This window comes from Nuphar pumila, chromosome 15, assembly GCF_984573655.1.
Source record: "Nuphar pumila chromosome 15, dmNupPumi1.hap1.1, whole genome shotgun sequence".
In the NCBI taxonomy this organism is placed as follows: Eukaryota; Viridiplantae; Streptophyta; class Magnoliopsida; order Nymphaeales; family Nymphaeaceae; genus Nuphar; species Nuphar pumila.
Window position 1 is genome coordinate 12,236,403 of NC_143263.1, and position 14,898 is coordinate 12,251,300.

At 39.1% G+C, this 14,898-nt stretch overlaps 1 protein-coding gene across 1 annotated transcript; it reads right to left on the bottom strand.

The window, feature by feature from the left end:
* Positions 1-1,237: 1,237 nt before the first annotated feature.
* Positions 1,238-4,649, bottom strand: LOC149814515 (protein trichome birefringence-like 38). Its single transcript, XM_089988444.1, has 5 exons — positions 3,921-4,649; positions 3,583-3,754; positions 3,278-3,453; positions 3,017-3,175; positions 1,238-1,830 (listed from the first exon to the last, which is right to left on the bottom strand). The coding sequence occupies exons 1-5, from the start codon at positions 4,220-4,222 to the stop codon at positions 1,521-1,523; spliced, it is 1,119 nt and encodes a 372-aa protein (XP_089844570.1). The 5' UTR covers positions 4,223-4,649; the 3' UTR covers positions 1,238-1,520.
* Positions 4,650-14,898: the final 10,249 nt, after the last annotated feature.

The following is a 14,898-nucleotide window of genomic DNA, read 5'->3' on the forward strand; positions in this document are numbered from 1 at the left end:
TTGCTTGGTCTCACCTAGTGTAAGGTGTGGACTGACCTTTGTGAGTAAGTGAAATCTTGATTGTATATTGGAAACGAAGTTGCGTGAATAACCATTTCACCAAGGGTTAGGTCCTAAGTGAGGCAACTATAGCTTTAAAATGACTTCTTAAGAATGGTGTTGAAATGTAGACTTTAGGTTGCCAACTCCATCCTCAAAACAAAGTTTTGGCAACACTACTGCTCCCAAACGATAGAGGGTGTTGTACTAACTGGAATGCACTGCTCCCAAACAGTAGAGGGTGTTGCTGAAACTGCAATGCACCTCCAATCCAAGGCTCCCGAACAAAGCCTGAATTATTTCAGTCTTAGTAAAGTGGGAAATCTGAGAGATTTGAATTATTTTAGTCTGACACGTTACTCCATTGTTTGGCTTCATACAGATGGATTTGGAATTCCATGTATGTTCACAACAGAGCTAGAGGGCTCAATCTTCGAAAGCAAGCATTACAGCCCAACTTCGCCATTCTATCATTCGATCGTTGCGGAGAAGATGACCAGTGCAGAATATTATTTACAGGATCGAGGGAGTTTTGTTGCGCAAAAACAGAAAAAACTGATAAGGTCATATTTTATGCAACCCATTCATCGGGTATATTCAATCCTCACCATGCATCTCAATGTTAGACCATTTTCATCTGTCAAAAAGTGGAACAAGTAAGATGCACTATGGGAGATTTTTTTTTTTTTTAGAGGCAAGCTGGGTTAGGCAGACTCCTAATAGTTATACAACTCTACCATTGGGTTTTGAACCTGCAACGTCCCAACACAAGGTGACTTGCACTTGCTGCTCCTACCAGACACGGAGAGCCCCCATTGGTACGATGGGATTGAATATGAGAGAGGATGAGGTCAGAGGCACCTCTGAGGGCAACACGGGCTTTGGATGCCGTTCATCTTAAAAATGAATGACACCCAACAAACAGTGAATAAGGCTCACTGTGAGCCGCTCATTTTAAATCATTCAAATGCTGCCCATCTGAAACACAGATCACATCAGGAAAAAAAGTGAGACCTATCCAAGTGATATCATCGAATATAACTGATGATTGGCTATATTCAATGATGAACTGATCTGCACTCCAAAGGCATATGCATTCCCATGGACCCCACCACAACGCAAATCTTAATTCCTAAACAGAGACATGACATGTTCACATCCACACCCTGATGGAAGCAAAGAAAAGCTACCAAGTTGGTTTTGATAAAAAAAAAAGAACATATTTAATTAATTTGACATGTTGGCTGTGATGATCACAAGAAAACCAATCAACACAAATGCAGTATGAATACTACATCGACACATAACAAATGGCATACAAGATAAATGAGCCTATTTGGCTAATGACTTACACATTATAAGAAACTAAAATTTTATAAAAACCTAAACATCAAATTTCCAGACAAAGAATACATTGTTACAGAACCTTTGATTCACCCTCAGTGCCTCTCGTGTTCTTTTCCTTCTGCTGTTGAGCTCAATTAATAGAACAAGCTAGCGTATAGAAGTACGTTCCAAGTATCAGGCACACCTGCTAAGCACCAGTGGCTGCAGTCAAGGCTCCCCTTCCTACCAGATGATGGATCCACGTTGTAAATGGAAGGGTGGCCATCTTTTCGAAGCTCTGATAGAGTGGCTATGTCCAGAAGGGTCACAGGCCTAGCCATTCTTCTCAAGATGTTGGCCAACTGTGCCTGAAAGGGTGGGCTTCCTCCTGGGTAGGTCAGTCCACTCACAGGCCTTGTCTCACCCAAGCAGCTGCCCGAACCCGGACTGTTCCAGTCTTTGTCACTACAAACACATCAAACCACGTCAACATCTGATTTCAAAAAGGAAAAGTCATTATTCCATTTTCTTTTGTGATAAGGAACTATCATTGGGCCCCACCTTGGGTGGTAAACCCCCGAAATGAAATTGGCACCACAATAGCATTGGAAAAAAACTCATCACCAACCGCATATTGGCTGGCCTTCGCTTATTAAAACCCTTGAGGTCCCCCTGTCCATTGGTACACCCAGATTCAACCTTGCGGCAAGGGTTGTCACCTGTGGGTTTCGAACTCGTGACGTCTCGGCAACTTGGTGACATTCACAAGTAGCCTCCATCAGATGGGTGGAACCCTTGTTGGCTACAACCCCACTCCTGGTAAAGTCACAGGCTCACCATCTTGGCGGTTCGATATCCAGACATTCATGGCCTCCAGAGTCCAGACTGTGGACCTTCTCCCCTGACTTGGACTCTGGACTTCTTAAAAGACCCGGTATTTATCGCCTGGGTTGTCAGATCATGTAATGTAACCCAAGCTAAAGAGGGCATGCATGATCCATGTCAATGTGGTGCATTAAAAAAAAACAAGATTCATCTTGGTGGCCTAATATTGACTTGACCTGCGATGAGCCAAATGTCAAAATTTAGCTAGTAGGAAAGATCCAATCTGGACAAGGTTCAGTGGGCTCCATAGGTCAAGGCAAGCATGCCCAACTAAGACCATTTAAGAAGAAGAAGATAGGAAAACCTGCTTGAAAGATCCAAGTCTTTGCAGGTTCCACTTGGTTGGTTAGCTAGCCAACTTGAACCAAGTCAACAGGCTATCAGCTGTTCCAGATTATTGAAACTTCCTTGGCTTGGCTATGGAACCCTGGTCTAGTGGTAGGTCCAGTTTGTCTGGTCCAACAAGCCCGGGTCTTTCTCCATAGAGATTAAAAAAGTGGGAAAACGACACGTAAGAATAAGAGATAATTATCTCTTGATTGTAAGAGATAGAAGAGGACTCTTGTTTGTTATGGATGGACACTTTCAACGGTGCCCCCATGTGAGAATGTGCCATGTGGGTCGGTCCCCTTTGGACTTTTCCACAATGGACAACACATCCTCCACTAAAACCCAAAATACGTACAGGCTTTTCCTCCTAATGAGAATACCCTTCATGTGATTTTTCTCTTATAGTCTCACACATGATAGGGCAGTGATATCTTACTTGTAATGTGTGGGAGACATCCCTTGGAAAAACACTCTAGTTCTTGCGGGATCAGTGTTTCTGACCACCCAATCCGCCCACGTCCTCATTCCTTGAGAGAAAGCCACTATCCGATCCATGTCTCTATAGGTATGCCCCCCTAAGTGCATGTACTCCCACCTGCATTGTAAAAAATGATTTACAATAGTTTGAATACAATATAGAAAAGTTATAAAATAAGTAAAAGTGGTGATGTAAAAGCAAAGGAAAAGGGAGTCTCACCCTTGAAGTCTTCCTTTGTGCACCCACCAATGGCCTGAATTAAACACCAAAACATCTACTCCTTTCCATGAGTTACCATTTTGAATAGAGTCCAATTCGAGTACCCTCCCTATCCTTTCCGGTACTATGTCTACCAGATATGGTGCTCTGTAAAACATTAAAGAAAACCCATAGTCCTGCAATGCCCAATACCTGACATTAGTTAGCACCCAAGAAAATTTAATGATTCTTTGGTTGGTATATATTTCTAGCTGAACTGCACTAATTTGCTGTCGGTTGTGATGATGAATATACTCCTGACTCACCAAGAACGTCAAAGAGGAAAGTGGGTCGCCTTTCACATAATTGGTCCTTGCACTCGGCACTGCAGATGTGAGCATGCACATGAGCGATATCCATTGATTGCGGCCCAGAGAGTCACCAACAAACATCAACTTCTTTCCCCTCAACCGTGAGAGGAAGTTAACTGCATCGAATCTGAAACAGAACCAAATCTTAATAAGAAACCAACAAAACCAACAGAGATGATGATGTAAAAGAAAGAGAAATTAACAAAAATGGAAGAAAAGTAGAAAACCAATGTCTATGATTCTGGGATTAGGAAGAGCACAAAAGATAGGAAACAAAAAATGAAGTGACTCACCTGGGCAGATCACAGCCGAGGGGTTGCCATCTGTATTTGAGGTACTGCTTATCAGATCTGCCATACCTTTGGCAGTCAAACTCTGAGTCTATAAATGAACAGCGCGATGAGTCGTAGAGAGGGTACGAATTGTCCCAAACCCAAGTGCCCCTGAATATGTTACAGCTGGTGCCTTGCCCATCGTACATAAAGTGTGTGAAATTATGAGCAGAAATATCAAGGCCTTCACTGTTCATGAAAAGAATGGAGAGGATGAAAATGGCGCCAAAGTAGGCAGAGGAGAGCAAGAAGGCAATACCCATCTTTGGTATTTGATGAGAGAGAAAGAGAGTGGAGAGAGGATCAATGACCAAAATATTTTGGAGAAAGAAAGAGGGGAATTGGTGATTGATGGGATTCAGAGAGGAAGCAGAGAGTCTATAAAAAGAGGACGATATGTGTAGGTCACGTGGATGGTGACATCTGCTGGCTTCACCTATGCTGGGTGGTGAATGGTGAGGATTTCTTTTGAGATGGAGTGGTTTTTACTGGGGCAGATTCTTGTGTGCTTTGATGAAACAACTGCTGGCGAGCTTCTCTCTACACTGCCCTAAAGGTGTTCCAGTGTTTCTCCCCACAGATAATGTTCACTGGTTATTCATTCTCCTTTCTCTATCTACACTGCCTAAATTGACTAACAGCACAGCCTAGTGAAGTTCAGGGAAATGGGGGCATAAGTTTTTGGTTGGTGTTTTCCAAAAGCACGCCTAAGGCTTTGAAGAGTTCCAAGGATGTGTGCCTCAGGTTTGGCTGAGTTTAACAGAGGGAGGTATAAATCGGGCATTGCTTGAGTTGTGGTCAACTGCCAGCTTCATCCTTGAAAAGTGTTACTAGTAAAACTGGGGGTTACTTTTCAACATACCTTGAGCAAATAATTGCTTCCCTTATACTACACATCAAAAGAGCTTCAATTGCTCTACATGCTTTCAAAAGAAATTATCCATTCTTGCTATATTTTTCAGAGTGAGAAAGTAAGCACTCTTTTAGCACGTAGTAGTGCTTAGAACCATGTCCTTGTAAGGTACTCGGTCGCGATCATTAATGGATCTCTCCTGTCACTTGTTGGATTCAAGTACTAGATCCAGATTGTAAGGTACTCAATCCCATCATTGGATCTCTGTGTCACTTGTTTGATCCAGGTACTAGATCCAGATTGTGGTCATAGCATCTCACAAATAAAAACTCATAAGCCACTAAATTAAATTGGAGACACATTAAGTATTATTTATGTGATTTATGTGAGGCTATAACCGCCATATTGATATTAAAGTTAATGTGTTAGTGGCTGCATGTGTAACCTATATGTATGGTTATTCATGGGTTATTGAATTAATGGGATATTATTTCTCAAGAAAATGGTGAAATAAATCCAATGTTCTATGGTTGACCAAGAAGTGAGGTTTGTTAGAGGATTGTGAAAACCCTATAACTTGAAATGACTTGGAGAAGAGCTGCAATAGCCCAGTTGGTCACAGCATGCGTCTTCAAAAGAAGGGAGGTTCAAACCCTTCTTTTCAAGGCACATGCTCCATGATTCAGTGACACTACCTATAGCCAGTTTAAGGACCTATATATCTGTCATGTCCGTGAAGATCCACAGGGTGGATAGACTGTGGGACTGTATGGGCCCTTTGGGCTAAAACCAACGGCCCATATGGGGGGGGGGGGGCTTGACCCTACTGGGATCCATAATTCAGTTTCTCCCCCAATCAATCATACTCCCCCAAGAATGATATTGTTCACCAATAGAAAAAAGGTGTCCAGCCTGCCACCGGGTTTCTTGACAAATATGACATTGAAAGTTAACTAAAGTACCACCGGCCGTAAAACCAAAAGGCTGACCAAATCACTAGATGACAATGGAGAGCAGATCTCACTTTTAGAAAAGTGATTTGGCATCCTCACCGTCCACAATGTACACAAGGACCTTGTGGGATGAAGCAATGGACAGTCGTGAAGATGTAAATCACTTTCTTAAAAGTGAAAGTGATTTGACAGATCACCTGCTCTCAGATCACCTGCTCTCTCTCTCTCTCTCAATGGCAACACAAGAATTTGAGGCAGAAGACGCATTAAAACTTGGAAGTAGAGTTCATTAAGAAAGATAAGCGGTGGGGGAAGTTCCCTGCCTCGTGCTTTTCCTTCGTATGGGAAATAGGATGACATTGTATGTGACAGGTGAGGGTATATCAGGTCATAGTGAAAGTGATATTAAATCCCCACCGCATATCTCACATAGGAAATGTGAGAGTGGGTCCTACGCTCATTTCCCAGCAAGTGAGATGTGCGGTGGCGATTGAATAACGACATGATCTCCCGGCTTTTCTAGGGGTGGAATGCTACACGTGAACACAACTCATTGTGTGTTGCTTGGCAGCGGAAAACCCGGTTCACATGTGACCCCACGGCAGCTGTTTTGGCGATTGGTGTCCCCGGAGGAGACTAGTCTTGGGGTTCTTTGGTTTTGTGAGATGGTAAAAGGGATTCCCTTGGAATTAAGGTCACAAAATCACCAGGAAAGAGCTACTCTCAACTAGGGCTAGGAAATTAACCAAGCAACTCGTGGTTCAGCTTGCCATGAACTAGTTTATGTTTGGTTTTTGTAGTTGGTGAGCCTAGTCACAAGTAGCTCGTTTAGCTTAAATGAGCCGAGCACGAATAGAAGGTGTTCTGCTCTGGTCGATCATATGAGCTCATGTAGATAAAAATATACAGGTTTCAAGTATAACATGTATTACAAAATGGTACGTATACGTATTGATGAATAGAAGATGGCTCCAAAAATGGAGGTTCAGAGTTCAAATATCATTGTTTTTCACTCTTTAAAATACATTTGCCCTTTTTACATGAGTCGGCTCATGTTCTGCTTGTGTAACTCGAGGTTGAGGTGCAGCAGTTCAAATATACACTTTTTATGATAGCTGCTCTCAAGTTTTCTTTGTTAATTCTTTGATCGCACACCAAACACATATCAAATGCATTGAGGTGCAGCAATTGACTAGACATCCAAGGGGTAAAGAGTGATAATAAATCAAAGCAAATCCTGAATTAATATTAAATATGATTTAAAAAAAACAATAGCTGTTTAAGTTATATTAAGAGACGACGAGGATAAGTTTCATTGTTGAATATCATGGACAACCAGCTAATACCCCTGATCACTCACTGATAAATGAGGTAGGGCTGCAGATATAGCCAAGAGGTTTGCCCCGGAAGCCTCTAAGCATAGTGTCATTTCTCTGCCTACACATATTTTTCAAGTATTACTAATACAGTATCTGGTTGGGCCTATTTGGGAAAGGTTTCTTTACCCAAGCACAAGGACCATTTATTTCATGTGAGCTAGGTTGGGTTAATGTGGCTTCAGCCTGAAAATTGGGCCCCTGCCCTATCCAATAAGGGAACCCATAACTACTTTAAAAAAGTAGTGTTCTCAGTTGCATGGTTTATTTGAATTATTATTTTGTTTTTTAACGAGCTGATAGAATTTCAAGTTTTAAATCATGTACCTTAGGGGTTTGTTTGATGGCTTGTCCATGAAATTATGGAACAGAAGAATAAAACAGACACAACACTCATTTTGTTCGTTTTATAATAACTGTTCAATGGTACATGAAAGCTGTGTTTCAAAATCCAACGTTTATTTTATGCGTGGACGATATGGACACACGTGGATAATGGGTCCGATAACTTTATCTGGATCGTACAACTCGATCCGCTCATTATTATCCATGTTTTAACAAGTTTATTATGGATTTTAATCTTGGATATGGATTTCAAATTGGATCCAAATATAAAAAATAAAACAACCATAAAACAAATACGGAAGTCATTTTTTGATTGATATTTTGAGACTAAAATCTCAGATTGGATTGGATTTAAAACTAAAAAAATGTCAGTTTGGATTGGATTTAAATCCGACCAAATGGATACAGTTCATATCTGACACGAAATCCTCCCTGTCACTGAGCAGACCACGCTGGATCCAAACATTCATTGATCACTCTCACCCCCGGGTCGACCGGATCTCTCCTACCCACATCACGATTTCCCAAGAAAAGGTCCCTCTCGATCGTAATCCCCAATACCCACCTTTAGTTTCCCACTGATTTCCTAGGAAAATGGCTCGGTGCTTCAGCTTCACGGCGTCGAGGGACCAGTGCTATCGGTACAGCTTCCTCCGGGCGGGAATGGGATCGGTCACGGTGGACCTCAACAATGGGACGACGACGCATTGCTGGGTGCCCAAGTCCCACAAGAAGGCCCGCCCCAACCTCCTCTACATCCACGGCTTTGGCGCAAACGTAATGTGGCAGGGCGGCCCCCTACGCGCCCTCCTCTCCCACTACAACGTCTACATCCTTGACCTCCTCTTCTTTGGCGAGGCCTTCGCCTCCTCCCCGACCGCACCGACTCATTCCAGGCCCGCTGCGTCATCCGGCTCATGGAGGAGCTCGGCATCGAGCGGATGAATGTCACCGGGATCAGCTACGGCGGGTTCGTTGCATACCGCATCGCCGGTGGTGTCGCCAATGACCTCGATGCCCGGCGGCAAGAGAGAGAGCATCCGGAAAAAAGTCGGGCCCTTTTTTTTTACCGTTCTCCTGTCCCTGTTATTTTAGTAACAAGTTGTAGAACCACGTGGTGAACACGTTCCGCGCATCCGCCGCGTTCCTTGTTTGTTCTACACAGCATTCCAAGCAGCATCAAACGTGCCCTAGGCGTGCGTGGTTTGGAAAAGGAGGTGTCAACTTCATCAGCTCTGCAGAACCTTTTGGAACGAGCAACCATCATGTGTCCAAACCACCCACTCCTAGGGCAATCAGATCGTGACGTGTTAAAGCTATTAAAATAATTTTAAGTATTTTTTATATGCTGGTATGCGTAAAAATATAAAATGCATATAAATATATAAAAAAAAAAAACTAGTCAAATTTTGTTTTGTATCACGTTAATGTTGGGTTGGAAACATGATATTTTTTAAATAAGCAATATTTTGAAACTATCATGTTTTCTTCTGTCTAATATCGTCCTCACTTTAAAGATCTTCTAAATGTCACTGGTGCAATTTGGTTTCCACCCTCCATCTTAGTTGTCAATCTTGTCTAGTTGATAAAAACTCTTTAAAAGACACTATCACTGTCATGGACCTAACCTTCCTCGCGGGTTTGTGAAAAATTCTATACCCTCTCAATTATTTATGTCCCATGCTAAAAAATGTCAACTTGACATCATGGATTCATGTTAGGTAAATATTTTCTTGCTTATCTACACCGTGAGGTGATTCAAGGAGACGTGTATCCATGGAGGAAGGATCAGGTGCAATCACATTGCTTATTCTGAGTGTGCTGCTGCACCAGACCACCTTCCATCTATGGGATATGGCCTATCAGCTGTGCTGCCCAACAGAAAATGGAGAGCAGATTATATGTGCAGCAGTACACAAAAGTGTGCAATGTGATTGCACCTGCACCTGATATGCCGCAGTATCCTTGGAGGTATGCCAAGAGCTAAGGACAAGATATTACCATTAAAACTATCATGTTTTTTGCAATAAAAACACTGTCAACCAACAAGAAAGGATTTTTTATTTTTTAAAGTCTAGCTGGGGCTAGGCTGACTCCTACCAGTTATACAAGTATACCATTGGGTTTTGAACCTGCAACGTCCCAATACAAGGTGACGTTCACTGGCTGCTCCTACCAAACTAGCGGAAGTTTGGAAGCTTGCAACATTTAGCACCAAACTGGTGGAATCAAAACGTAGAGCTACCTAATTAAACGTTGATAGTGATGTGATGCTTCAGCATGGGCCCACCAGCAATTGATGTGAAAACTGAAAACTACGGCTAGATCAGTCCACTAGAACACATATTTATCGTTTTCAATATATAACAAAACTGGACCCCACGGGGGTGTGGTCAAGGTTCGATTTTCATGGGCGTCACCTCTCAAGCCTAGGCTTAGCATAGGTCCCGGGGGTCGGGGTGCTAGCCTCAGAGTTTTATTTCACCACGGGTCCACGACTGCAGGTATGACAGACTGAGCCAGTAAGACCAGGTCTTCATGCTGAGTGTGGTTTCTTCCGGTTATAAACCCAAAAAAAATCTATAACAAAACCGAGATAAAAATAATTAACGTGCATTGCATTTGAAAATTTCCTTCCATTGTTTGTCGGTTGGATGCTTACTCGATTATAAAATCTTTTTTAACCGCTTCACATACCGAGTTCATTGGTGTAAAACCTGAGGTCCTTCTTGCCCCCGTTACGCAGCGTTTCAAGCCTTATAAAACATGATTTGTTATTAGGTACCTTTGTGTTTATGACAAGAAGAAAATTATTAATCTGTTTGGATTTTTCTCATCAATTAGTTGCTTCTCTCAATTACTAATATGTTTAAAAAAAAAAAATTTGTTTCCAACACATCCGGATTATAAGCATATCTTAATTAAGTCCAAAATTTCTTTGATTTTCTGTCTTAATCCGAAAATACCCAATAATACGTGAGGGCATATCTAGTAATGGGGGTTGAGTATCTTTCCAGGTACTTGACGCCTTGGCCACACAAAATGCAACACGTGGTCTATTGTTCGCCACATTTGTGCTAATGTCATTTCCTAAAAAAGCTCACCGAACAAATAAGTGATTTTTTATTTTCTTTAATAATTGTTTTCATGTTCAGCAAATTTTTTGACCTATAAGTCTATAACGTCAAAAAAAAAATTGTTTGCCAATTTTTGACCCCAGTAAAATAATAATAGTGACATTTATAGGTCACGCTAATGTGTGCTCGTCAAAACTGGCAACACAAATAGTGGCAATCAGGGGTGGCAATCGGGTCGGGTTGGCCAGTCAAAATACCTCAACACGAATACGACCCATTTATTAAACGGGTCGGATGTGGCAAACACGAACACGACCCATTTATTAAACGGGTAACCCGACATGACACGGTTAACCCGTTTAATAAACGGGTCGGGAATACACGACACAGTGACCCGTTTATTAAACGGGTTGGCGGGTCGGAGTTAAGGTTAGATAACTTAATATATATATAAACGGGTCGGCGAGTTAACGGGTTCGTGTAAACGGGTTGACCCGCCCGCCTAACCCGTTTATTAAACGGGTCAAACGAGTTGGAGGGTCGGAGTTAGGGTTAGATAAGTTAATATATATATATATAAACGGGTCGAAGTATTGACGAGTTCGTGTAAACGGGTTGACCCACCCGCCTAACCCGTTTATTAAATAGGTCAAACGGGTTGGCGGGTTGACGGGTTCGTGTAAACGGGTTGACCCGCCCGCCTAACCCATTTATTAAACGGGTCAAACGGGTTGGCGGGTCGGCATACCCCTAACACGAACATGACTGGTTTAATAAACGGGTTAGGCAGGTCGACCCGTTTATGACACGAACCCGTTTAAGCCAAACCCTAACCATGCTAAGAAGCAGGTCGAATCTGATTTTGCCACCCCTAGTGGCAACACACCCAATAACGATGACATACCCTATAATGATAATATTTTTGTGTCGCCAGTATAGACTATAATAAAAAGAATTAACTCATCGTTATAGTCGATAATGACAAGAAGTAAGTCATTGTTATAGGCTATGAAGGTGACAATTAAGTTGTTGTTATAGGTTCTAATGAAGACATAGGGTTAAGGCGATAATAGGAACACATGAATGTTGTCATTATAGGCCTTAAACATGTAAAAATAAATTTTTTATATTAGTTTTACTTTTGTTTACATTACATTAATTAAAGCGGTAAATACAATTCAAATATAAACTTCAAACACCTTCAAACATACATCCATTCAAATATAAATATACACTTCAAACATCAATTTAAATATAAGCATACACTAATGTTTATACATCCTGAAACATACATTCAAATATAAGCGTACACTTCTCCAACCTCCTCAAACATTCATCCTCTCTAACCCCCTCAAACATACATCCATTCAAATATAAACATATGCTTCAAACATCAATTCAAATATAGACATACACTAGTGTTTATACATCTTAAAATATATATTTAAATATAAACATATACTTTTTCAACCTTCAAAAACATTCATTCTCTTCAACCCCAGAAAACATTCAAATATAAATCTGCACTTTAAAAAATAAGCATACATCATCTCCAACCCCCTCCCGTACATCTTCTTCAGACCTGCAACAAATACACTTTAAGAATGAGTACAATCTGATAAATTAAAAAAAAATGGTAAAAAGAAATAATTATAACAATATTAATGATGATACAGGAGTATGAAAATTCAGTCTGATAACTTACAGATATTTTAATCACATTATGATTAAAGACTTGATAATGCTTTTGTCTTTTCCTGCACTTCCCTGAGAATCTAGAAAAGCATAAAGATAACATTAACAAAACGTATTTTCTGTAAACCCATAAAATTTTAATATTTTATGAAAAATAACATTGAATTAAAGCTAAAATATTATTTGAGATTAAGATGAGAATTAATTTATAATTTGAATATTTATTAGGATTCAGAATAAATTTTCAGTGAAGAATTTATTCTAAATCAGAATTTTGATTTTTAATCAGACTTGAATTTGAATTTGAATTTGAATTTAATATATATGTCTCAAATATTATAATTAGATTTGAGTTTGATTCAAATCTAAATTAAGACTTAATCGAATGTTAGTTCAAGTTAAAAAAATACAAAAAAAATATATTTTGTTGAAATTGAATCTATGATTTTAAATTTAGTTCAGAAGTAATACATGTAATTCTTCAGAGTATTTTTAATAAATAAATAGTAACTTTTACGAGAAAGAAAAGTAAAAATATAAATTAGCCTAAGAGGAATTATAAGAAATATTGTATGAAAACTTAAAGTTGATTCGAGTTTATTTTTATGAAATTCGCATTCAGAATTAAATTTATGAAAAAGATCAAAATTTAATAAATTAACTGGTCAATTTTACCGAAATAAAGTCGAATAAGATTTCAGACGAATTTAGGATAACTCGATATGTATGTCATGTAAATTAAATAAATTTAAATTTAGTTTCATGAGTTTGAAATCTAATCTACTAAAAGATAAAATAAAATACTCAAAACGACATTGTGTCCTACCGACCCTAGTAGAGATCGCTTTTGAAATTCGTTTATAAGAAAACATCATTTTTAGAAAATCAATTAAACAGTCTAGATAATGGTAATTTGTATTGAGTATAGAGTATATAGGACTTAGACAAAAAAAATTAAGTGTAAGAAACACCCCTACACGCTCAAGGCTCTCATCGACCCTATTGAGTTTCAATTCTTCAGAAATTATTTCTGAACAATTCGAATTAACCCCTAAAAGAATATTTACAATAAATAAATAAAATATATAAAATTTTTAATTTTAATCTGTGGCATATAAAATAAAGTCTAATTCAAATTTATTTAATGTCATTTTATCTAAATTCATATTTGAATTTGTTAAGAATTGAATTTGAATTTGATATGAATTAATTTGGAATTTATTTAATAGAATGAAATTTGTAACTAAATCAAATTTTATAATTTTGTAGAAGTCTATAGGTGGGTTGTCCCATCCTATGTGGCAATCAATTTAAACTTTAAAATGTAATTTAAAGTGTATATTTGAATTGTATTTATTGTTTTGTTTAATGTAGTGTAAAAAAATTTAAAACTAATATAAAAAAAATTTTTTTGTAGGTTTAAGGCTTATAATAGTGACATTTTGTGTCGCCGTTATCGATCTTAACCCTATGTCACTGTTGCAACCTATAACAGATCAACAATAATAGATGAAATTTATAACTCCTCCTGCATGTTAACGTGATACATTTGATTTATGCTCGAGTGTCTCAAGCAACCTCGGTATTACCAAACCAAACCATTTCATAAATCTTTTTACCAAGATGTGACCAATCTTTACATTTGTCTAAAAATTAATTCCATAATTAAAACTTTTGCTATCACGTTATTGTTGTGGGGTTTGGGGATCAATGCAACAAGGGGAGGAGGAGGAAGGAGAAAAAGGAAGAAGAAGAAAGAGAAGAGGAGGAGGCCCAGGAATATATATATATATATATATATATATATATCTTGTAGGGAGGAGGGAGCAGGCACTCTGACGGTGGTCCGGCGAGGGTGCAGAGAGAGAGAGAGGAGGGAGCAGGCACTCTGGCAACGGCCGATGATGATCCGGCGAGAGTGCAGAGAGATCACAAAGAGAGTGAGAAGAAGAGGAAAAAAAAAGGGTTGTCGGGCCCTTTTAAAATATTAGGCTATAACTGCAACAGAAATATCACCGTTATAGAGAAAAAGAAAGGTTATAAAAGTGGCAGACATGTCACCGTTATAGATAAAGGCTATAACAGTGAGCTTTTTTATCGCACCATTATATATCAATTACAGCGATATTATATGCCTGTTAAATATTACAGTAAAAGTTTTTTAACGGCCATATAATGTCATAGTTATAAATGAGGCTATAGCGGCAAGATTTATATGTTGTCGTTATATATAAATAGCGGCAATATTATATGCTCGTTAAATATTGTCGTACAAGTTTTTTAACGACAATAATTAATGGCCATATAATATCACTGTTATAAACATGCCTATAACCGCGATATATAAAGTCCTTGTTATAGGTATGTTTATAACGGTGACATATTTAACAGCCATATAATGTTGTTGTTATACACATCACTATAAAAGTGATATATAAAGGAGTCATTATAAACATGTCTATCTAAAGTTGTCGTTAATGCTAGTCAATAGCGTTGTCGCTGCTATTGACTTTGTTCTTTGTAGCAATTGCTTGACATATCAGCAAATTTAAACGAAAATCACTATTATGTTTTCTCATCTTAACCAAAGGGGGCTCCGCTTGTTTGGTAGGAGCAGCTAGTACACGTCACCTTGTGTTG

Bases quoted from the DNA above. Each gene is read 5' to 3' on its own strand.
- LOC149814515 (XM_089988444.1), bottom strand. From the start codon at position 4,222: ATGGGTATTGCCTTCTTGCTCTCCTCTGCCTACTTTGGCGCCATTTTC. The intron at 3,454-3,582 runs GTGAGTCAGGAG...TGGGCATTGCAG, and splicing joins TTTCCTCTTTGACGTTCTTG to GACTATGGGTTTTCTTTAAT. The intron at 1,831-3,016 runs GTAAGATATCAC...ATGTGTTTGTAG, and splicing joins ATGTCTCCCACACATTACAA to TGACAAAGACTGGAACAGTC.